Source organism: Lithobates pipiens, unplaced genomic scaffold, assembly GCF_037356315.1.
Source record: "Lithobates pipiens isolate NorthernLeopardFrog02 unplaced genomic scaffold, aLitPip1_a1.2 Scaffold_19, whole genome shotgun sequence".
In the NCBI taxonomy this organism is placed as follows: domain Eukaryota; kingdom Metazoa; phylum Chordata; class Amphibia; order Anura; family Ranidae; genus Lithobates; species Lithobates pipiens.
In genome coordinates this window covers 439306023-439330887 of record NW_027507764.1, presented here as the reverse complement: position 1 = coordinate 439330887, position 24865 = coordinate 439306023, and the positions used below count along the sequence as shown (strand labels likewise).

The following is a 24865-nucleotide window of genomic DNA, read 5'->3' as shown; positions in this document are numbered from 1 at the left end:
ATGCACGGACCAAAATAAAATATTTTATATACATAGCAAGCCAAACTTGACCAAGCACCCTCAAGAAACGACACGCTTCATGGCTTGTGCCATGCTTCAGCTCCGTAGACAGACATTCAGTTTTGTGCTCAATCCATTTCCACACTAGTCAAGCACAGTTTCTAGCCGACTTGCAAGTATAGATTCCACTCTCCCTAATGTTTTTTTTCTCCCTTTAGGAGTAGAAAAATATTAATTTCTGTCTACTTGTTTGTTTCTACACAGTTTCTCTCTGCCCCCAACTCCTGATGAATGGCACAAGCCATGTAATGCGTGGAGTTTGAGGGTGTTTGGTCAAGTTTGCCTCTTGTATATTATATTTTGGCTGTGCATACTTTTTACCTACCCAGCTATATAGAGTTTAAAACATATCTATGTGTATCATCTTTTGTTCATATAGCATCTATGGTGCATTTGATATATTATAAATCGTAACCACAATATGTATTGTTTTACTATTGTATTGTTTTACTATTGTATTGTTTTACTATTGTATTTTCAATGCATTCGCATTAATAAAACACGTTTATACATATGCTTTATGCAATACCTGTCACGGTGACAACCCTCACTCAAAGTCCCACTACTCTCCGTTTGTTTTTATGATGGGACCTGTAGTCCACAACAGCTGTTGGGCTGAAGTTTGCTCACCCCTGGTTTAACATTAATAAAAACAAACTGAAACCTGACAGAAAATCTATCCTTTCTCCAAGTTTTATTTTTATTTTTTTTACTTTAATGCACTTGCAATTTAGCTTTGAATAAAATTTAATTTAGCGCACCACTGTGTCATAATATTACACTTTGCCATTTGAAAAATAAACTTTGAAAAAGTAATAAAAAAAATTAAAAAAAAAAAAGTCATCTGTCAGCAACCAACACTGCTCACTTAATGTCTGTGTCAATCCATCCTGATGTGAGCATAGACTGAATTATCAGGCACTGTCACTTTATAGGGCCCTTACAGGTCTCTTGCACTTTGGTCTGCTGGGCACGGGACAGTTTTACATAATTGCCAATGTATATTTCCTTGGCCAAGGAACAGCGTACAGCCCGTCAATGACAAGAACGTGTGTTGCTGAGCTCATATATACAACAGTGCTTTTAAACGTGAATACTGCATAGTCATATGCATAAAAGATAATGTTATTGCTTTTTGCATTTTCCAATATGCTGTACTCCTGTTTATGATAGCACAACCACATGCATGAGTACAGCAGTGCACAGCCATTCATGTCAATGACAGGCTGTATGCTGCACCTGGGCTGGGAAAATACACTGGTTGTCAGGTTGAACGGGTTTACCTGACTTGTGTGCAAGAGCTCTAAGGTTTCATGTACACACAGCCTACTTTGACCACTGGCTGTGGCAAAATGCAAAACATGACAATTTTACCGCAGGAGAGGGAGATTGAAGCTACCCTAATCACAGCAGCCCCTAAACACTGGTAAAAGCCTGTGTGTACATGGACATATTGGCTTTTATGGTGTGGAGGTTAGGAGCTTGAGAAAAAAAACACACCACGCCAAAAGCTCTATGTTTAGGAGCCGTCAGTGTACATAAAGACTAAGATTCTTTCAAACCAGTGGTTTACGCAATTCAGCACTCATGCCTGAAAATTTTATACTTGGGCGTTTTAGGGGCATTTTACTTGCGTTCAGTTGAACAGAATAGGTTTTGTTCTGTACCACTGAGCCTAGGGTCACATATGCACAATCTCAGACTTTGCAAGAGATCCACACCCGCACCGCAGGTGCCAATCAAATGCGATGTCTGTACAGTGCGAGTTCAGCCACACAGTTGCATTGAAATCACGCGAAAATAGTGTGGGGACTTGTTTTTTAACCCCTGCACTAGAATTGGATTGCATGGGTGTTCTGATGGAGAGGAGTTTGTGTGACGGGGGGGCTGTGATGGAGAGTCTGAAATACTAATAAGTTCATGTTGATTAAAATTGTTCTTTATTTTAAAATAGTTTTTTTTTTGCACTACAAATAAGATGTGCATAGGAATTAGTTCATATTTTTTTTAAACTATAGTCCCGCCCCACAAAAGGTGGAGGGAACATGAACTGACCCCTTGTTTAAAAAGTTTGAGGACCCTGCTTTAGAATAAACTTTTAGAGCCCATGCACACCAATGCATTGTGTTAAAATGATATGAAGCCCAGCAGTATTTTTGTTATGCAGTGAACACTGAATGAATGGCACCACATCACACCAATGTTACAGCACTGCACCAATTTCAATGGGACCTCAGGCATTCCCATGTCCATTTATAGGTTTATTGTTGTTAGCCTTCCGCTCCTATCGTAATAGTTATACATCTACTGCTGTGCTGTGGCTGCACTTTTCAATCATGGGCTTTATAGTAGGCTGACCCTCCCACTCAGCAGTCAGTTTGGGGAAATTAAGGCTTTTGGTCTAGTTCATCATCATCATCAGAAGAGGAACAAGAAAGAAGATACAGTGAGGTTTGCCACACTATTTAATTGTATGATGGACTTTTTAAAAGTTAAGAGTCACTTTATATGCTGGCTGTCCAGTGTAGTTAAGATTGGGCTCCCTCTCCAGGCTCACCTGCCCTCTGCCTACCAATCATAATGGATGTGCTTCTACTATGGTGCAGGTACCTGTACAGTATAGGTATCTGCACCCACTTCCGGGATAGCTCTCTGCGGAAAGGGGCGTAGATTACGCCCCTTTCCGAAAGTCCCCCGCTGCCTGCTGGGAAACATACAGATCCCAGAGGCAGCGGGGACCGTCCTTATTGCGCAGTGCGACTCGCGCATGCGCAGTAGGGAACCGGGAAATTAAGCCGAAAGGCTCCACTTCCTGATTCCCATACCCAAGATGGCGGCGGCAGCACCCGAGAGACGATCGAGAGATCGGCTTCAGGTGCAGACATCGCGGGCGCGCTGGACAGGTAAGTGTCATTTTAAAAGTCAGCAGCTGCAGTATTTGTAGCTGCTGGCTTTTAAAAAAAAAAAAAAAAAAAAAAAAAACGCGGAGTCCCGGCGGACTCCCGCTTTAAAGCCTATTTAGCTAAAATAAAAAATGACCAGTTACACTTACCGGTAACGTCTTTTCTAGGAAATCTTCCAGGACGGCACACCTGAGAGATGACTGGTCCACCTGACAGGAAACACAATCAACAACGAATTTAAAAGTCCCCACCCTTCCCTCAGACCCTCAGTTATGGTAAAGAAAATCCCACACCAGTGTCAGAGGGAACATTCTGTGAAGAATCAATATATCACACCAATAAAACAAGGGTAGGGAGTAGGCCTGCCGTCCTGGAAGATTTCCTAGAAAAGACGTTACCGGTAAGTGTAACTGGTCATTTTCTCCAGTCATCTTCCAGGACGGCACACCTGAGAGGATAAGCAAGAAGTTCAGGCCTACCTTTAGGGCGGGACAACCGCTTGTAGGACCTTCCTGCCAAATGCCAAATCCTGAGGGGACAACAGCTCCACTCTGTAGTGCCTCAGAAATGTTCTATGGCTCGTCCATGTTGCTGCTCTGCAGATCTGGTCAATTGAGGCGCCTGCCCTCTCTGCCCAGGAGGTCGCTAGGGATCTAGCTGAATGCGCCTTAAGGCGGGTTGGTACTGGTTTACCTGCCTGTCTATAAGCTATGGATATGGTCTGTCTAACCCATCTAGCTATCGTAGATTTTGATGCTTGAAGACCCTTTTTCTTCCCTGAAAAAGTGACCAATAAATGACTGGATCTCCTAAAGTCCTTCACCCTTTCTAAATAGACTAGGAGACAACGCCTGACATCTAAGAAATGAAATCTTTCTTCTTCCTTATTCTTAGGATTCTGGCAAAAGGACGGGAGAATAATCTCCTGTGTTCTGTGAAATAATGAAGCAACCTTTGGCAAATAAAGAGGATCCTGAGTGAGGATTACCCTATCCTCTAGGATGCGCAAAAACGGCTCTTTAATTGACAGAGCCTGTATATCACTCACCCTCCTGGCCGTAGTGATAGCCAGGAGGAAGGCCAACTTAAATGATAAAAGCTTAACCGAAATTTGAGCCACCGGCTCAAAAGGCCCCCTTGTTAGGGCATCTAATACCAGGGACAGATCCCATGGAGGGCAACTGACCGACCTAACTGGAACTACCCTTTCCCTGGCCGATAAAAATCTTTTTATTAGCGGCTCCTGTCCTAGCTTCCTATCAAAAAACACGGACAGGGCTGCCACCTGGACCTTTAGGGTGCTAACTGCCAAACCCTGGTCCACCCCCTCCTGAAGAAAGTCTAGGATGGTGGGTATCATCTGGAGAGCCCCCTCCTTAGACTGTAACCAGTGGGAGAAGACTTTCCAGACCTTTGCATAAATCTTTCTGGTGACGCCTTTCCTACTGAGGAGAAGAGTATCTATCACTTTTTCCGAACAGCCCCTGTCTCGGAGTATTTCCCTTTCAATAGCCATGCTGTCAGAGAGAGACGACCCGGGTCGGGGTGAAAGACTGGACCCTGACTGAGTAGGTCTCGTTGCACCGGCAGACGCAGTGGGGGAGCTATCGCGAGACTCTGAATGGTGGGAAACCAAACTCTCTTGGGCCACCAGGGTGCTATCAGTATCAGGACTGACCTTGAGTAGGCTAATTTTTGCAGGACTCTGGGAAGGAGCACCAATGGGGGAAAGGCATAAGCCAGTCTGAAATCCCATACTTGTACAAGAGCGTCTATCCCTTCTGCTTCTTGATCCTTGTAAAGGGAGAAAAACCTGAGAACCTTCGCATTCTCCCGGGAAGCGAACAAATCTATTTCTGGCTTGCCAAAATGTTTGCACACCAGGAAGAAGATTTCTTTGCTCAATCCCCATTCCCCCTGAAGGATGGGCTGTCTGCTTAGAAAATCTGCTTGCAGATTGAGTGAGCCCTTTATGTGAATCGCTGACAATGAAAGGACCCTCTTTTCTGCCTTCACAAGGATCTGTTGCGCTAACCGTCTTAGTTTGTCCGACCTTGTCCCACCTTGGTGGTTTAAGTATGCCACCGTGACCAGGTTGTCCGAGAGGACCTGAACCTCCCTGTCCTGCAGTTCCTCTCGGAAATATTCTAGGGCTTTTCCTACTGCCAGAAGCTCCCTGAAATTGGAAGACTCCCTGGCTTGGCTGTGGTTCCAGGACCCCTGGGAATATCGGTTTCCCAGATGAGCCCCCCAACCCCAGGCGCTGGCGTCCGTGGTTAAGACCAAAGGGTTTACCTGAGACCAGGGGCGACCATTCAACAAATTCTGTGGGTCGAGCCACCACCGCAGAGAACGAGATACCTCCTCTGTGATGGGCACTCTGTTCTCTAATGTTTCTCTTTTTCCTCCCCATGAGGCAAGTAGAAAAGACTGAAGCTCCCGAGAATGGAGTTGTGCCCAGGTTACTGCCGGAATGCAGGCCGTCATGAGGCCCAGCAATCTCATTATATATCTCAGAGAGGCTTCTCCTCTTTCGAGAAGGGTGACAACCGCATTCTGGACCTTCGTTACCTTTTCTATTGGTAAGAATACCTTCTGTGCCTGCGAGTCTAACAGGTAGCCTAGGTATAACTTGGACTGAGATGGAGTCAGTGAGGACTTCTCCTGACTGACCATCCAGCCCAAGGTCTCCAGAGTTTCCAACACGATGTCTCTGTCTATTACTGCTTGCCTCTGATCGACACTGTAGATCAGCAAGTCGTCCAGGTAGGGTATTAACCTTATTCCCTGCAGGTGTAGGTATGCCACTACTTCGGCTAACACCTTTGTGAATATCCTCGGACTTGCCGCCAGCCCAAAGGGGAGAGCCCTGAACTGCCAGTGTTGTATCCTCTGCTGTATACAAACTGCGAAGCGTAGGTACTTCTGGTGTTCGGGAGCAATGGGTACGTGTAGATAAGCGTCTTTTAGGTCCAGGGTGACCATAAAGACTCCTCTCTGCAGATGCTTTCTTACTGAGTAGATACTCTCCATCCTGAACTTCTTGTGAAGCAGGTAACGGTTGAGTCTTCTCAAGTTTATTATCAACCGAAATTTTCCTGAGGGTTTTGGAACCACAAATACGTGTGAGTAAAAACCCTGGGTAAGCTGATTGGTTGGTACTGGAGTAATAACCCTTTGCTCTGCTAGCTCCTTTAGATTTTTCAGTAACCCTTCTGCCTTGGTTGGGTCCCTGGGAGGAAAGGTAACCAGAAATTCCTGTGGGGGATGGGTCTGAAATTCTAGTCTGTACCCCACTTCTAAAAGGTTTAGAATGTATGGACTCTGCGTGATCCTTTCCCACTGTGGAAGGAAATCGCGGAGTCTTGCGCCTACCTTTACGGTGGCGTCATTTGCCTTCTTTCTGAGAGGCTCCGGAGCTGGAGAAAAGAATTGTACTTTTTTCCTTTCCTTTCCCCAAGTTCCATTTTCTCCTTGGTTCAGTTTTCCCCTTATGATGAGACTTTGAATAGGGGCCTCGAAAAAATTTCTTACCCCTTTCTTTCTTGGCCCTTACAGGAAATTTCTTGCCCTTCTCCGTAGATCGGGACAAAACCTGATCTAGGCCTGAACCAAACAGCAAGGAACCCTCAAAGGGGATACCGCATAGGCGAGACTTGGAAGTAAAATCCCCATCCCAAGTCTTGACCCATAGAGCTCTCCTGGAAGAGTTCAAAAGTGCTGCTGCTTTAGCTGTGGTCCTAACAGTTTCTACAGCTGCGTCTGCCACATATGCTACTGCTCGACTGATTACTTCCAGCGAGTCTACAATCTCTTTAGCCTCCTTACTGCGGGAAACATGATCCATTAATTTGCCCAGCCAGGTGTCAGCATTTCTGGCTACACAGGCGGAAGCTAGGGCAGGCGCCATTGCTGCCGCATTCGCCTCCCAGGCTCTTTTGAGTAAAGTTTCCGACTTTCTATCCATCTGATCCTGGATATTTCCGGAATCCTCAAAGGATAAGTCAGACCTCTTAGATACTTGTGCTAAGGCTGCATCCAAGCGAGGAGCCTTAAAAATTTTTTCCTCCTCCTCATCTTTAAAGGGACACCTCCTTTTCCAAGCTTTCAGTTTGAGAAGCTTGCGTTCAGGTTCCTTCCATTCTCTAAGGATTATCTCCTTCAGAGACTGGTGGATGGGAAAGGTTCTGGTCTGTAACCTTCCTAGACCTCTATATACTCTATCTTGAGCTGAGACTTGAGCAGAGGGAACCTGAATATCTTCTGAGGCGTAAATGGCTTTTAATAAACCCTCCATGTCCTCACTCGGGAACAAAAATCCCCCAAGCTTAGCCTCCCCCTGGCTATCTTGGTCTGAATCTTCCTCTCCAGAACTACAATCTGGTACTTGGCCTTCCTCCACTTCAGATAATAGGGAGACTTGGCCCTGGGAACTTTCCGCATAAGATGTGGAAAGATTTTCCTGTAACTGAGGAGTCTCACTCTCTGACGGTACTTCCTGCAAACCCTTCACAAGGGTGGACTGAAAAGTTTGAAGGGTAGCCAACATTTCTGCTTGTAAGGCCCTACATTCCTTCACGACCTGAGAGGTCTCCCTGCCTGCGAGCTTGATGATACATCGATCGCAGAAAGGCTTGGAGTGGTCTTGTGCTAACTTAGCGTTACAGTAACCACAACGCCTGGACTTTGAAGTAACCTTCCCCTTAGACCTAGCAGCTGACCCCTGGGCAGAGCTTTCGGTCCCTGGGAATAGTCAAAAAATAGACAATTTTAGCTACACAAGTCCTAAAAGGGGCACAGGAGCTCTACCCCGAGAACCCTGCCCCTAAATAAAGTTGGATCACTCACCCCCAGTGGCGACCTCAACGACTGTCTGCTCAGACGGACCTTCCTCTTCCATGGCGATTTGCTGCCCTGCAGGATCGCTGGATCAGGTCTCGAGCATCCCCTTGTTGTCTTTTCAAAGTGCCAGGAAAGCGTCTCGCAGGACGAGGAGACTGGGTGTGTTACAGCACACCCGTTCTGTTTGAAAAAACCGCGCCGCTCGGCGCCATCTTTAAGGAGGTCCGTCGCCCGGAAATGACGCACGGCCTCTTCCGGTCCTGCGCACTGAGGCTGGAACGCACATCGGTGCGTCCAGCCATCTCAACTTCCGGGACTCGATACCCGGAAGTGACGCCCTTGGACTTCCGGACATGCGCTGTGGCGTTGGAACGCACGCCATCCGCGTCCGCATAAGGAAAGGCATCACCTCACCACTCCACCACGAATGTGCAGGTAGGCCAATACAACAGGGGAATAGCCTACTGGAACAACTCCCCTGTCCCACGAGGCTCATACAAGGCTCCCTAAGGAGACCTTGAGTGAGGCATACCCCCCCCAAGATTTCTCTTGGGGGTATACAAGGGAGCACCACAGACCCTGTCTGTTTAAGTCCCTAAAAAAAAGAACCTCACGAGAAAAAACACAGGGTCCCAGACCCCAAGAAAAAAACTTTTTAGAAAGAAACTTGGTTTCGCTGTCATCCTGTGGGAAACACAATCAAGAACTGAGGGTCTGAGGGAAGGGTGGGGACTTTTAAATTCGTTGTTGATTGTGTTTCCTGTCAGGTGGACCAGTCATCTCTCAGGTGTGCCGTCCTGGAAGATGACTGGAGAAAAATCAGCACAGTTAGCATGATATGCCCCTTGTACCAATTCTTATTTTAGGAGAAATATCCCTCTGTCATAACACCCCCCCTGCCCCCAGCCACTGTCATCTACTGGTGCAGCAAGGGTTAATAGAACTAAAGGGCTAGCGAGAGCTGAAAAATGCCTGCATTCCCTGAAAAGATCTACCATTTCCTAAAAGACATACTACAGTTTCTATGAATGACACAGTATCTCTGAATGGAGGAGGCAGAGCTTTCAATCATCTGCCCATCCCCATTCATAGATCCTGTGCCATTCATAAAAGCTTTAGTATGGCTTCTACGTATGGCAGATCTTAAAAGAAAAGGCAGGCATAGTCAGACTCTTAAATGAGCGTTCATTAGTTGTATTAACCTCCACCGAACCAAAACATTACAGCAGCTGGGGTGGGGTAGGACGAAAGAAGATTTTGTCTAAAAGAAGAAGAATCAGCATAAGAGACACAACAAGTTATGTCCCTTGTGCTGAAACGTAAGCTTTAGTGAGAAGATACATGCTACTGAAATAATAGGTCCACGCTGATGACACAAAACACATACCGCAAAGACTGTAGCATTACTTTTATATAGATGCAATTCCGCTTATCTTTTGTTTTTGTTAAGTTTGGGATTGCGTGGGGAAAGGTCAGGTTTTTATTGCCATTTGTGTTGCACAAATATGTAGAACTTTCCACCACCACACCTTTGCTGCAGGAACAAATCATCTTTTTCAGAGGATATCCTGCTCACCGATGTCAGAATAAAAAAGAAAATAAACGTCTGCAATAAATGTGTGCTGTGGAAGTTTCTACAAGTCTATATACGGGACCATCCATCCAGCACACTTTAGTGCCCAGAAGTTATTGGGCATTTATCTGTATGGTATCTGACAGACACCACTTGCAGTGTTAGGAAGATTTCCCTCGATTTCCTGTCCCGGTGTGAACAGGAAACAAGGCCGTCTCCTCATTAGGAACGCTATACAGCAATAGAAACCTGACTGATTCTACACCTTTCGCACACTACACAAAACATAATATTTTGTCTGGAGTTCTCTCAACCATGACTTGTATCAGAGGAAAATGAAAAAAAAGGGACTGCTATGGAAAGCAGTTGGTGGCTCACTCTTGGGGGTCCAATGATCATTCCTGTCCATCTAGCAAGAGTCATATCTTCATCGTTTTCAAGGCCCCAGCTGACTGTTCCATCTCCAACACCTTTCTGTCCATCTTCAAGCTCATCCAGTAATTGGAAATTGCGAGGAACTGTGACTGGAAGCAAAAAAGTTAAAGAATATTGGTAACCTCTGATAAAGAAACATTGGTTTGTTCAACTAGCTTTACAAAAATTTTGAAATGTCTAACCACTGCAATCTCTGCAACTTTGTTAATCTGCATCACAGAAGTTAAAGAATGTTACCTCAACATTTCATATTCCTGATATGTGCCTGCTGTACTTGTATGAAAGTATCCTGTTCTCTTTGTACTGCTCCCTTTGTGTGAAATCCCTGGTGTTCCTGCCAGTCCCTCTGCTTTCCTATTAAAAGGAAACCACACTAGGTAGGTATGGGAGCACATTGTGGTCAGTTTTCTGTCTGTGCTGGGAACTCAGCCTGCTCTCCTCCAATGAGGAGACATTGGCTGAAATGCTCCTCCCCTGTATATTTTTTTAATGTATTACGGGTCGACGCAGATTTTTTGGCTGCCTTTCAGGACGATATCAGGTGCTGATGTTCTGTAAATTAAAAAAAAAAAAAAAAAAAAAAAAAAAAAAAACCTATAAAGATAATCACCGTTATTGCTGTCACAAGGAATGTATACAGGTACTCTATGTTCCATCCCGCTGCTTGCAATAGCAGCCGAGTGGCTGCTGAGCCACATTGGTTATTACAGCTGACCATCTGCTCTAAAGAACAGTACTGGGTAGGGCTGAAACTAATAGATTATGAAATTATTCGATTACTATTTTAATAATCAATTGGTCAGTAACATAATGGGGTAAAAAAAAAAAAAAAAAAAAAAAAAAAAAAAAAAAGCGATTATCTGCTTTTTTTGTACCATAAAGGGCTAAATTAGTTTTTTTTAATCCCATTATGTTACTAAACATCTTAGACCTGGTTCACATCTATGTGTTTTTTGCAGAAACGCACTACAGTTCATATACATGATTTCCTATGGGACACTGCACATCTATGCTTTTTTCAGTCGCATCCTTATTTGGAAAGGGTCAGGAACTTTAAAATTTTTTTTTTTTTTTTTTTTTTTAAATACAAAACAGTGCTTTTTTTGGTTCAATATACTTCAATGGTGAAGCTGCAGACAAGCATGCAATGCGTTTTTGCAGCAATTTGCATTTTTTTAATCTGCCTAACAACAAAAAAATAAAATTACAAAAACGCAAGTCGCAGCAAAATCACGTGCGCAAAAATCAAAACGCACAGCAAAAAGAACTGCAGAAACAGATCAAAAGCCAACTGCATAAGTGTGTACCGAGCCCTATGCTGGTAACACGGATTAATTTTCATATGAGAATATTCAGATGAAAAATCTTTGTACATTCGCTAATAGAATGTTGGTTGAATTTTTCACTTTAACATTGTTTTTAAAATGAATGTCATTTCTGAACGAAAACCACATACACCATCTGAAGATTCCTTTAAAGCAGGAGTCCACCGGGACTCCGCGTTTTTTTTTTTTTTTTTTTAAAAGCCAGCAGCTACAAATACTGCAGCTGCTGACTTAAAATAGTGACACTTACCTGTCCAGCGCGCCCGCGATGTCGGCACCCGAAGCCGATCTCTAGATCGTCTGTCTGGTGCTGCCGCCGCCATCTTGGGTATGGGAATCAGGAAATGGAGCCTTTCGGCTTCATTTCCCGGTTCCCTACTGCGCATGCGCGAGTCGCGCTGCGCAATAAGGACGGTCCCCGCTGCCTCTGGGATCTGTGTGTTTCCCAGCAGGCAGCGGGGCACTTGCGGAAAGGGGCGTAATGTACGCCCCTTTCCGCAGAGAGCTATCCCGGAAGTGGGTGCAGAATACCTGTACTGTACAGGTATCTGCACCCCCCTCCCCCCTTTGTGGCGCCGGAGCGGGGGAGGGTTCCGATGAGCGGAAAGTCCACTTTAGGGTGGACCTCCGCTTTAACCGAGAAGTTTTCTATTCTTTCCAAATTTTCCCAACACTGTGGTTGAAAATGAACGTTGATTAGATACCATTAACGATTAGAAAAATCTAACGAACATTCTTAAAATGTAATTTTTTTTTTTTTTTTTTGAAGGAAGACATTGTTTTTTAAATAAAAAAAATTAGAACCGAGTCTGATGATATTTACCAGATTCACCCTTTAATAGTATATACAGTACATCTCCTCTGTCTGTTATTCTCAGGGTGGATTAGATATTTGCTCCTTTACCACATAGTTGGTTATTTATATTTACCACTACATAGAGATATTTAAGAATGAATTGCCATTTAAAAGTGTAAATATTAACCAAACACAACACTTTGGTTATTAAGAAAAAAAAAAAAAAAAAAAAAAAAAACAAAAAAAAAAAATCGGCCAGATAATCCATTATGAAAATAATTGATAGTTGCAGCCCAGTACTGGGGTGACGCCTGCAGCTGCAAGCATCTCCCGGTACAAACCTGTGAAGCAATATTATATTAAATAATTTAACCACCCTACATAACTATGCAGAGACTACCCACTTTACTTAAGGAGGTCTATTTTTTTCCGTAATATAGTTGTATTATGTATCTTTTTTTCCTCCAAAAAATAAAATTCCCCCACCTGTATTTACTTTTGAAATGGCCCCCCAGCTGTATTGACAAACTACCAGTTTTAGATGTTTCCCCTGTGCTGCCAGGACCAAGCACCACACACACTGGCAGGACGGGAGGGACACAGAGCCTCTCTGTCAATCACGACTGTGGAGAAGGGTGGCTTTTCCTGTGTTTGTTGTTACTGTATATGTGCATTGGGGTGCCATTCAGAATGAGTGGTTATGCACCACAATGTACATATACCACCTGCTGAAATTAGGCTTTAATGTATGCGCTCCAGCAGGCGGATGATGTCAATCTCCGACTCAGCTAGAGAAGGTTTGTATTCATCACTCTGCCCGACTTGACTTTGTCCAAGGAGTGGGGTGGAAGTTCCCATCCCTCTGCTTGAGCACAGTGCTGTACACTGTATGTCGCTGAGGCGACATACAGTGTTACCAGCCAAAAGGAGCTATTAGTGAAGCAATAGTTCATTTGGATCAACTTGGTCCAGACGAACTAAAGTGGAACTTTAGGACAAAATATAAAATGGGTGACCAGGCAGGAATTTTAATGCAGAAGCAACATGAGTTATCTCTTCTGCATTAAAGTTACCTACCTGCTCAGTGCTGCAGGAATTCCAGAAATTTGTAGCAGTCAGTAATTTCAAAGTGAACGACAGTAAGTCAGAAAGCTTCAATATCTCTATCAAAGTCGGACCTACAAAGACTTGACTGCTTTTTCTTTTAAATGGGTTCCACCTCCATCCGATACCTTGGTATTCAAATACCGGCAGATGCATCCCAGTTTTTTTTCCAGGAATTTCACTCCCTCACTCCTTAGAACCCAAGCCGATCTATGTATGCATCCAAACGGCTCTCATGGCTTGGTAGGCTGAACACCTTGAAAATGAATGTTCTCCCCCCTTTTTTTTGTACCTATTCCAGACAATTGCCATTTCAGGAAATTGCGCCAGCTGCGTTTTAAATTAATTTGGAATGCAGCCCATCCCAGAATTAGATATGGAACACCATCTCTTCCAAAAGCTAGGAGGTGGAGCTGGAACCCCAGATGCTTCTCTGTACCACAAGTCAGCGATGCGATGCTCGCATAATAGACTGGTTCCACAACTCTACAACCAAACTCTGGGTCACCTAGAAAGCCATATGAATCCCATTCACCTCAGTTCTTCCATGGACCATACCAACACAGCCTAGGTGCCCTGCCCTCTCTGTAACCCTACTAATGAAACAATCCAAATTTGGAATTGCTTGTTATCTAGCAGGAACATATCCAATCTTTCAGGGCCTATGACTCCGGCCTTCCTACCAGCTGTAACTAGCTTTGGACCATGGTGAAAAGAGGATCATAGGATGCTTGCCCAGTTTCTCAGAGCAGACCCTACTCTAGGGCCAGATGTCCCTTCCAGATCGCTCGACACCCTATGCAGCGTTCCGGAGACAGCAATTAACTTCGTATAGCTGAACTTTCCCATGTGTATCAGATATATTAGCTGAACCAACAGAATTGGAAGAGATGCTGCTCCAAGCTGACCCTCCAACACACGTGGTATCTCAGCTCTATTCCTTATGGCTGAATGCTTTTCACCCTGATTCTCCCACCTTATATGAGGGCCTGAGAAGAAGCCTCCATCTCCCTCACTGACAAAAATGTTTCATCCTGACGCATAAGCTCTCTCTACCCCAAAAACTCAGAAAAAGGGTTCAAAGTGGTGACTGGATGGTATAGATGCCTTTCGATTATATATAATTTCAACTCGACGACTCCTGATACCTGCTGGCGGTGTCTAAGCTTCAGGGGTAGCATGCTCCGCATTTGGTGGGGTTGCCCACACCCCATACAGAAATTCTGGCAACAGATCATCCAACTATACTGTAAACTGATGGCAACCTCTCTCCTACATCTGTAGGATCACTACATATAGAGGTTGATCTATTATCTATGCTCCGGGAACGTTCAAGTCCATTAAAAGAAGATAAACTGCGTCACTTTCTGGCCGCGGCCAGAATAGCAACGGTACTGGAGATCGATGACTGTACCTTCCCTGGAGGAGTGAGCTACTGAAGTAGATCATATTAAGGGCCTTGAACTTCTGCTGGCTGAGGGAGAATAAGGAAGAGTGGTTCTCTCTCACTTGGACTTCAAGGTCCATGTTCCGCTACTCGTTAGACTTCATCTCCTGGGCAGAGGGCAACCCAGGCAACAACACCTCATGACCATGTAGGAGCGATCCCTGTTCCTAATCTTTCTGCTTCCCATGCCTTACGCCAATACCTTCTGCTCTACGTATAATTGTACCCTTCAGAATCTATTAAATGATTACTTCTGATAAAGGTAAAGACTCTTGAAACTTTGCCACAACAGGTTTCTAGAATAAGTAAGGATGTACTAATACACAGTTATATACAGTAAAAGAGGAGGTCCCCCTCCTGCTCATATTACTCTAACTATACAACTGTAACACAGAACTCCTTCATACCATAGCAAGGTTAATTAGCAAACAATGGGTGAAATACTCTTAGTCTAGTCTGGCTTGCCACAGCTTCTAATTTACATTATAGAAGACAACAGACAGGTGGCTGGAGCTGATGACATTAGCATCTAACAGTATGTGTCCCAACAGTTTGAATCAGTCACTTTCTAATATGGCATATACAGAGTTACCAGAGTCTGTGTCTTGGGGGACATGGACCTGAATCTAAAGTAATACCACCTCAAGGGTCCCCAGGCATACAGCTCACAAAGAGCACCATTCCCCCCAAATGCCAGAGGCTAGCATTCAGTCCCCTCCAAAAGCTTCTGTCCCGCGTGAGTCTGTCCCAATACTCATATTGAACACAATACAAGAATATATTTTTTGTAACTTCCCTCTACAAGTTTTAGTTTTGCTAATGATATTATTTTATTATTATGATGACTGCAACTGTCTTCTTGTTCCTCTCAATAAAATAAGATTGAAATAAAAGTTACCTGCCTGCCTGTCTGTCTGTCCTTGTATAGCAAGCCAAGCATGCACAGCTCGCTGTATAAATTTGGCAATGCCGAATCTGACCGAACTCTCGTGCATACGTGAGAGCGACATCCTCGCCTGTCCAATGAAAGCAGCCAGCACTCAAGACCCTGAAGCTGGCCACCCGAAGACGCAAGTGACTGGGTGGGGAGCTCTGGGATGCCACAACAATGGAGCAGAGGCGCGTATCGTTCCGCTTCACACGTCACTTATACCCCTTTAACACTGGGGTGCTTTTCATCTGTTTTAGTGCTAAAAAACAGAACATTTCAGACCCCCCCCAGTGTGAAAGCCCGAGTGCAAAAAAAAAAAAAAGTCTTGCAAGCAGCATCTTTGGGGCGCATTGCCCATTGAAGTCAATGGACAGTGCTGCCAACGCACCTGCAAAGAGCTTCAGCGCCACAACACAGACCCTATTAGCCCTTTCTTCGGCCGCTAGCAGGGGGTTCAAAGCGTCCCTGTAACAGCAGGTACAGAAAAAAACTAAAACTAGTGGCACTTTACCGCCAACGTCCGCACCACTCCAGTGTGAAACGAGTCAAAGCGATGGAGGCCGCTAAACTATAACGGTTTTGGAATACAGTTAATATGAGGATACTGTTCTCTAAATTTAGCCATGTGATTCATTTTAAAATCTCATGGGGTCAGCTGAAAATATGAAGAGAGACAGCACACACAATGAGAAACTCCCAGTTCAATTTGCAAGAAGAGGTACTCAGTAGAGCTGCACAATTAGTCGTCAAGAATGGTTATATTGGCTAAAGTGTTTCACAATTCTTTCTATGCAAATAATTCTCTCTGCTCTTCTGAAGCCACAGCCCTCAAAAGGAAGAGAAAAACTGGGCAGTCTGCCAAGAATCAAAACATTCTTTATCAATTGAACTGAAGTATAAAAATTGTAACAATTTGTCAATGGAACAGACTGTGTGTATGCAAGTGAAAAAAGTTTAACCACTTTAAAAACTAAACCTTTTTCTAACATTTGTTAGTTTCAATTTAAAATCACCGTGACAGCCCCCTGTCAAAGTAAGGCCATTGCCATATTTGGGTAATGGCATCAGCCAGCATTTCTTCCCCTTTCCCCACACATTCTGCTGTGGCACTGCATTAAAAGTGTTGGCACATTATTCTTAGTGCTGAGCATGCACATTACTTTGCGAGTGTAATATTCTTTATGCTTTTAATACGTTTTTAATAAAATGGCTGATCTATGCTGTGATCTTTCCTGTTTTTTTTCCCCCTAACTATATGGGTGAGAGGACCCAGGATGCCCGAATAGCGGTATACTGTATGGAAGATACCCTCTGAAAATGCATGTGACCCTCCTCAGTGTAAGGTGTGGGAAGTCAACATCTAGGAGTGCATACCCTGGTGGGGGCATTGAAGGTGAAATGTGGTGGTATCTATCTAAATACATGAGGCACTTTTTTTGGAAAATGCATTTAAAAAAAAAAGGGACAGTCCCTGGTTTACATTCATGCACTGAAGCACTGCTGCTGCTAGACTAATACACCTCACTAATCGTTTCGTGACTGCTGCCCCTCTCTGCCAATCCCTTCACTGGCTTCCCCTACCCCACCGTGTAAAATTCAAAATGCTAATCATAACATACAAAGCCATCCACAACATCGCCCCTATCTACATCACCAACCTCATTTGCAGATATCGCCTAAATCGTCCCCTCCGCTCTTCCCAGGACCTCCTGCTTTCTAGCTCCCTTGTTACCTCCTCTCATGCCTTCAAGACTTCTTCAGAGCCTCTCCCATCCTCTGGAACTCCCTGCCCCAGTCTGTCCAATCAGCCCCTACCCTGTCCACCTTTAGTAGTTCCCTGAAAACTAATTTATTCAGGGAAGCCTATCCCACACCCACCTAACTGTCCCTGAGCCACCCCCATCAAATCATTCTCTGCAGCTATTACCTTTTGTACCACCCCCTCTCTTTAGAATGTAAGCTCTACGAGCAGGACCCTCCTGTACCTTTCGTATTGTACTGCAATTGTGTTGGCGCATAATAATAATAATAATAATAATAATAATAATAATAAACTTTATGATAGTAGATTTATTTTGCTCTAGTGGTTTCTGATTAGACACTATTTTAAAATTAACATTTATTTGATTGGTATATGGGGTCATCACAACCTTTTGTTATTGGTTTACTGATTGGTAAAAGCTTAGAAATGGGGCACCAATCAGGAGAAAATGTTTCACATTTATCTGACAGAACATGTCAATTCCTTTACAAGTATAAATGTATTATGCGCATTGAGATCATAAAAGATGCAAATTTACATTGCCACAACCCTATCTCGGTTATTTTTCTTTTGACAAGTTTTAAGAAGCAATCTGCACAATATATTATAAATGGAAAAAAAAAATACTTTACTCAGCCCCTTACTAAACTGTGTACACTGCAGCCATTAAATAGACGTTGGGTTTTGTGGTGAATATAATCTTTTCATAATTGTAGAATTAATGGCTACAGTCATTTCCAACTGTACACGTGAGCTCTCTCTACTATGTCTTTATACTGAAAATATAAGCTGAGAGATAGAAGCTCACAAGACAGGGCACAAAGTACAGCAGATATTCTACCCATAGAGCAGGAAACGTATACGTGTAAGAAGACAGCTATAGGATGTAGAAACTGCACAAGTTTAGGTTCTTTTCGCACATTCTGATACAGACAAATGCAAGGGAAACGTCAGGTAAAACCATACGGAGAAATGTCTGCCATTACAGCACTGGAGCCGGATGAAGAAATAATATTTGTGAGCAATGCCATCAAATTTGAAAAGGTACTAAACCCCAAAACAAAAATGTAATATATATTTCAGCTTACCCGGTCTTAAAGTGGAACTTAAGTCAGAAAATTAAGTCCTGCTAGAAAATGTCATGATGACCTTTTTTGCAGGTATATGTAAAATATTAAAAAGTGTCTATACTGTTTAAAATCCAGTAATATACGGTCACTCCCTGCTCTGCACATGCTCAGTTGCTCTGTATTTTTAGGCACTGCTGCCTTTGTAGATGCCAATCTGCTGACAGACTCAAAGTGTTTGTAAACCTCAGTCATGAAATCTGAACAAAGCACATATACACTATATTGCAAAGAGCATTGGGATGCCTGCCTTTACACGCACATGGACTTCAATAACATCTCCTGATCCCAGTCTTAGGCCGTAGGTTTCAATAATGAGTTGCCGCCCCCCCCCCCCCCCCCCCCGCAGCTATAACAGCTTCAATTCTTCAGGCTGTCCACAAGGTTTAGGAGTGCGCGTATGGGAGTACTTGACTAGTCTTCCAAAAGTGCATTTGTGAGTTTAGGCACTCATGTGGACCATAAGGCCTGGCTTGCAGTCTCTGCTCTAATTCTTCCCAAAGGTGTTCTATCGGGTTGAAGTCAGGACAAATTCCTGCACCTCAAACTCGCTCATCGATGTCTTTACGGACCTTGCTTTGTGCACTGGTGCGCAGTCATGTTGGAACAGGAAGGGGCCATCACCAAACCGTTCCCACAAAGTTGGGAATGCAAAATTGTTCAAAATGTCTTGGTATGCGGATGCCTTAAGAGTTCCCTTCACTGGAACTAAGGGCCAGGGCCAAGCCCAACCCCTGAAAAACAACCCCACACCATAATCCCCCCTCCTCCACCAATTGATTTGGACCAGTGCATAAACCAAGATCCATAAGGACATGGATGAGCGAGTTTGGGGTGGAGGAAGTTGACTGTAGAAGAATGGTCAAATATTCCCATAGACACTCCTAAACCTTGTGAAAAGTCTTGCCAGAAGAGTTAAAGCTGTTGTAGCTGCAAAGGGTGGGCCAGCGCAATATTGAACCCTATGCTCTAAGAACGGGATGCCATTAAATTTCATGTGCGTGTAAAGGCAGGCAGGCAGGCATCCAAATATACTTTTGACAATATAGTGTATCTCTGTAGCGTTTACTAGTCTCTCTCAAAAGCTCTAAGGATCATTTCTCTCCGGTGCTTAGTTCCTCTTATCTGCATGAGTCACTTCTGGAAAGTTTTTCTGATGCAAGATAAATTTGTGGTGGGAGAGAGCTCAGCACACAGCTTTTCTATTCAGAACACAGCTCTGTAATCAGTCCTTCGCTCCTGTTGGCTGTGTGGAAGGGGGTGTATACATTTCCTCCAATCAACTTTCACACGTTGTAACTGCAGCTCTCTGACCCCTCCTGTGTTCCAGGCAGATGGAGAAGAATTTTTAACACTATTCTGCCCTTTTGAAGGGGTGCAGGAAAGAGTGCAGGTAAATAAGTAACACTTATGTAGGAGGATTTGTTTCATCTCTGTGCATCACCTGATGCAGTCACTTCACTGGGTAAAGGAATAGATTTACAACCACTTTGTGCCTGGGCTCACCCTGTAGTGATGCAGGAACCAACGCCGGTTCCCGCATCGCATCACTCCCGCAAGCGCTTCACACTGCCTTCTGTGAACCACTGCAGGTGTTAATACAATGTTAATGACATCCCCAGATCGGTTCATAGATAGCCGTATGAACTGTGGCTTCAGACAAGGATCAGATTGCATGGGTGAGAACAACCATGCGATCCAATGCCAGTGCAGGGAAAAAAAATAAATAAATAAATAAAGTCCTTGCACTTTGTGTGAATCCAATGCGAGTTCAGCCATACAAACTGTATGGCTGAACTTGCATTGTACAGACATTGCATATGATCAGCACCACAGTGCGGGTGTGAATCACATGCGATGTCTGGGTTCGCTACAGTGTGAACCCGGGCTAAAGCAGAATTAAACTCTCCTATCCTTTACAGCCATGGAAGCTTCTTCTGTTTGATCTGCTACTGCCATGGTGCTGAATAGGTGATCAATTATGACACCAGCCATTTGATGTTTGACAGTTTGGTTGAGGATACAAGCAAATGTGACAGTTAGCAATCCCAGCATTTCAGGAATGTAACAGGTTTTTGAAACTATTAGAATCGATGGGTTTAATTTCAGTTTATGATTTACTGCTGTCCAGGGGCCCTGGGCTTCAGCAAAATGGCAGCCTTCGGCAAGAACAAAACAGGTGCAATGCTGGAGACAACTTACGGCACACACCAATTTTGATAGCATAATTATTAATATAGAATATATGTTCCTTGCTACAGAACATTTTTATTTTTTTTTTTTTTTTTTTTTTTTATGAAGTAGTTATTGGGTAAAAGTTATGCTTTAAATTTAGTGGCTGCATTCCTTTAACTTTTTCCCCCGGTGAACCAGATAGGAGATATCCTTAGATGGGAAGGATTTTACTATCTGAATGAAGGAGAAAAAGGAGACCCCTTTGGACAGCAGCACTGTCAATGTGGAGAGGCTAGTTTTATTTGTGCTAGCCGATTTAGATGGACTTTACTGACAAACTGAATCCAAACTCCTGTTAACACTTTATAAGCAGTTACAGCAACCGTTTTGTTCCATTTGAGATAAAGGTTTTACATAAATAAGTCAAAGCTGGCCCTTGTAAGAACTCCTGTCACTTGTAAATGGTCTGTGTCAATGCCGACACTTTTGCAGACAGCTTAGTCTGGTAACAGAAGCTGAAAAATAACAAACTAAATGATGGGTATAAATGCTTTGATTCTTTGTTATTCAATTGGTGTGCAATTTGAATCTGCAAACAATCAAAAAGTAATAACTTCCCTTCCAATCAATTTAGACGCAATTTTAATCCGATTTGGTAAAACGGAGTTGAGATCAACAAAGGCAGAAATCGATTGTGTTGCACTGATGAGCAACACAGATGCTGAGGCCATGAAAATAATTGTATTTCAAGCAATCCGATTAGGAGAGTAGATTGTGGAAACAGAAAAGCAATTTACAAAGTTATGATCATAAGTTATGACCATGTCTTAGTTATCAATCAAAATCCACTTTGTGTATATTGATTGCATGGGTTGCCGACTATAGATCGATTATTCCTATCTATACAAATCTCCTGCTGCAGCTAAACAGCGATTGCATTGGTTTGACTGCAGCCACTGTGGAAAAAGTTTTGAGCACACAGGCTCCCTAGACAAAAATGATTGAACGAAGCAGGGTCATCAGAGCCACTCACTGTGCAAATATTTGCTGGTTCATCAGAAACCAGTCAATTAACACAGTGTATAGCCAGCTTCATTGGTCAGATCAACAGGTGAAAAAAAAAATCACACAGAGAAAAAAAAAAAAAAAAACTAAGGGAAATCAAATACAGCCACCACATCTAACAATTAGCTGCCTCTGGACCCCCCACTGCACATTTTTCTGCGGAAGGGCGGAAAGGCTGTGCGAAACAACGTACCTGTATGTTGTTTCCACCTTAGGGTCTGGGGTGCGTGCGCCGCCTGCGACCCGCTCCGGTTGGACACAGCGGGAGCCAATTGGCAGGTCTTGCGGCTGTCGGGACTCACTGATCCTTTGTTAGGGAAGCAGTAAGCAAGGCAGACCGTCGTTCTGTCAGAGAGGAAGATAGAGATTTGTGTCCCTGCTAATCAGGAAACGGATGTCTCTTCCTTCAGTCAGTCCATCCCCCACATAGTTAGAAATAACTCCCTAGGAGCACACTTAACCCTTTGACCGCCCCTGGTATGTAACCCCTTCCCTGCCAGTGTTATTTATAAAGTGACAGTACAGAGTTTATTAACCTGATCACTGTATTAGCGTCACTGGTCCCCAAAAAGTGTCACTTAGTGTACAGTTTGTCCGCCGAAATATTGCAATCACAGAGCAGAGGGGCACAGCCAGAAGTGTTGGATGCTGAAAAATCTTCAGCAAGTTTTGCTCAGCAAAAAACAGCAACACTTTAAAAAATCATCTTTAGCGTGCTAATCAGCAAGCTTCTGAAGGGATCCGCTTTACAGGTAAGTCTGTCATAAAGTGTTAATAGGTGTTACATATTCGCATAGTAAGCCAGGGTTTCCACGCTCCAGATGTCTGAATGGCCGATTTGCAATATGGTCACTCCCATGCGCACAAGAGTCACTATTGTGGCACAGTGTTCTGGATTGACAGCACATTCAGCATGCCCTCAATTCAACGCTCAGTGCGCATGCACCGATGAAGTCACTGGCTGCAGAGATTGTGAATACCTCCTAAACAGTGCACATTTATAAAATATAAATTTTACTACAGATAAGCTTTGTTAGAAGCTTACCTGTAGGTAAAAGTGGCCAAGCGGTGTTTACAACTGCTTTAACAATTCTATAATCAGCTTTTTTTGTTCGAATTTAAAGTGGTAGTCAAGTAAAAAAAAAAAAAAAAATGGGCTACTGCAAGTGAATGCCATAACGTGCTAGTATGCCCTGCATGCCAGCACGTTATGGCAGACTTACCATTAAATGGAGCCTTCCAGCACTGCATAGTCTCCACAGCAGGTGCTCCCATCTTTGCACAGTCTTCCTTCTGGATTCTATCTGGCCTTTGAATTGGCGAGCCGTGATGGCATCACTCCCCACACATGCACATGGGAGTCATCATCGCTGCACTGCCCTCTGCACTGATGTCTCCCGACATTCGGTCCATGTGTATGGGGCTTGAGTGTGCCATTAGCCCTTGTGTATGCCAGTCTGTCCGACAGAAGCCAGCTTCATGATCATGCTGAAAAACCAGCAGCCAATGGATGCAACAGTGGGAATCAGAGAGCGAGTCTGCATGGGTGCCCATAGAGAAAGTGGCTTCTGGTGGGAGCAGCTGATAAGGAGCCTGGAGTGCCGGCGGGGGACCCCAGAAGAGGAGGAACAGGCTGCTCTGTACAAAACGAGTGTACAGAGCAGATAAGCATAGATTTTTTTTTTTTCACAAAAATAAAAGGATTTACAACCACTTTCACATTATGAACAGCATGTGAATTGCACAGGAACCACATTGCATTCCTGTTCAAATCACATGCGATTTAGTGTTGTGATTTGATCCCATTTATTTTGAATGGGTTCAAAACGCTCCGCAGTGCACCAAATTTGCGCAAGCAGCAATTGTGAAATTGCACTGCAACCCGGATCTCATGGTACTTTTGTACCATGTGATCTGGTGCGGGCAAATGCACCGCATTTACAACTTGCGTTTCGGATGTAGTTGAGCTCAAACTGAGTTGAATACCGTGCGGGAAACATGCATGGATTGCCCACAACGCATTAGGGTCAGTGTGCCCTGAATGCAGTGTCACCACGCATGCGCAGCAACGTCAATTGGCTAAGGCCAAAGCGAATACTTTCTAAATAGCACAAGTTTAGGCACTATCCACTGTACCTACAAGTAAGACTATTTATAAGCTTACTTGTGGATTCAAATTCTAAATCCGAGTCTACTACTGCTTTAAGATCAGTAGTGCTTAGTCACCTGTCCTAAACCAAGCCAGGCAATGGCAGCTATGGGTTATTATCTATTGAATACAGCGGCAGAAGCATTGCTGCAGAGGGGTAGGCAATGGTCAGATGTCAGGCGAGGTGTGGAATACATGAGGAAGGGTCTGCAGACAGTAAACCTATAGGAGGTGAATCAGCATCCAATGTCACCCAGATCACCGCTCCCACCTGTACTAGGGGCAGCTATACATGTGCCTGGCCTGTCAGCAGCCAATCACACGGCAGCTCTCTGCCCCCCACCGGACACGATAGGCTGCGGTTCACCTGTATAGGCCAATGTGTGATTGCGGTGTGCCATGGCCAGAGAGGAGGAGGGGAGCCCTAAGAGTCTATCCGAGAATAGATATAGATGGACGAATAGAGCTCATGACGTGTTACCGAGCCTGTGTCTGTACCATTCCCCCTGCCCGCCCCTCACCAACCTGTGTTCACCGCCATCTTCTCCGCCGCCCAGGACCGGAGGAGCCCACGCACTCCTGATGTCAGCACGTTCAACTCCCCCAGCCGGTCCGCGTCACTTCCGTCCCTACAAAATGGTCAGCCCCCTCCGCCGCCCAGTGTTCAGGGAAGGGAATGAGCGGCGTGCCTATGAATGAATGGAGGGAGGGATGGCGCTCAGCCAGCGTATAACACTGTGTGGCTGTATCAGTCCATGCTGTGCCCTCCTTCTACAGCGCGGCTCCTCTGTGCTCCGAATTCATCCATATATGTATGCTGTGCCTCCTAAAACATCGCACCCATGGTCGGCAGTGTGGAATACAACATTATACTCATAGTCGGGGAATTAGCTCAGATGGTAGAGCGCTCGCTTAGCATGCGAGAGGTAGCGGGATCGATGCCCGCATTCTCCAAGTGTTTTAATAAACAGGAGCAGATTTTAATTACCCCAAAACATCTGAAAATCTTAATGTTTTGCATGTGTGCAAAAAGCAACTTTAGAGCAATATTAAACACAAAAATCAAATGTATTATATTGCAGTTTACTAATTCTTAGATGTCATGGCTGCATTTGTTTTCTGTTTTTTAGGCTTTCCTTCTTTTATTTTCACCTGGTGATCCTACCAGTTA

General features: G+C 44.2%; 1 protein-coding gene and 1 non-coding gene across 2 annotated transcripts in view; one reads left to right on the top strand and one right to left on the bottom strand.

The window, feature by feature from the left end:
* The window catches only part of UBE2V2 (ubiquitin conjugating enzyme E2 V2), a 52397-nt gene extending 28022 nt beyond the window's left edge, over nucleotides 1-24375 (bottom strand). Inside the window, exons 1-2 of the mRNA XM_077492664.1 lie at nucleotides 24220-24375; nucleotides 9757-9902 (exon numbers count right to left, since the gene is read on the bottom strand). Coding sequence (XP_077348790.1) covers nucleotides 9757-9902; nucleotides 24220-24235 — 162 coding nt within the window. The 5' untranslated portion in view covers nucleotides 24236-24375. The remainder of the gene's footprint in view (nucleotides 1-9756; nucleotides 9903-24219) is intronic.
* Nucleotides 24376-24575: 200 nt separating this feature from the next.
* TRNAA-AGC (transfer RNA alanine (anticodon AGC)) lies at nucleotides 24576-24648 on the top strand. Its single transcript has one exon. It is a non-coding gene; the product is annotated as a tRNA-Ala (tRNA).
* Nucleotides 24649-24865: the final 217 nt, after the last annotated feature.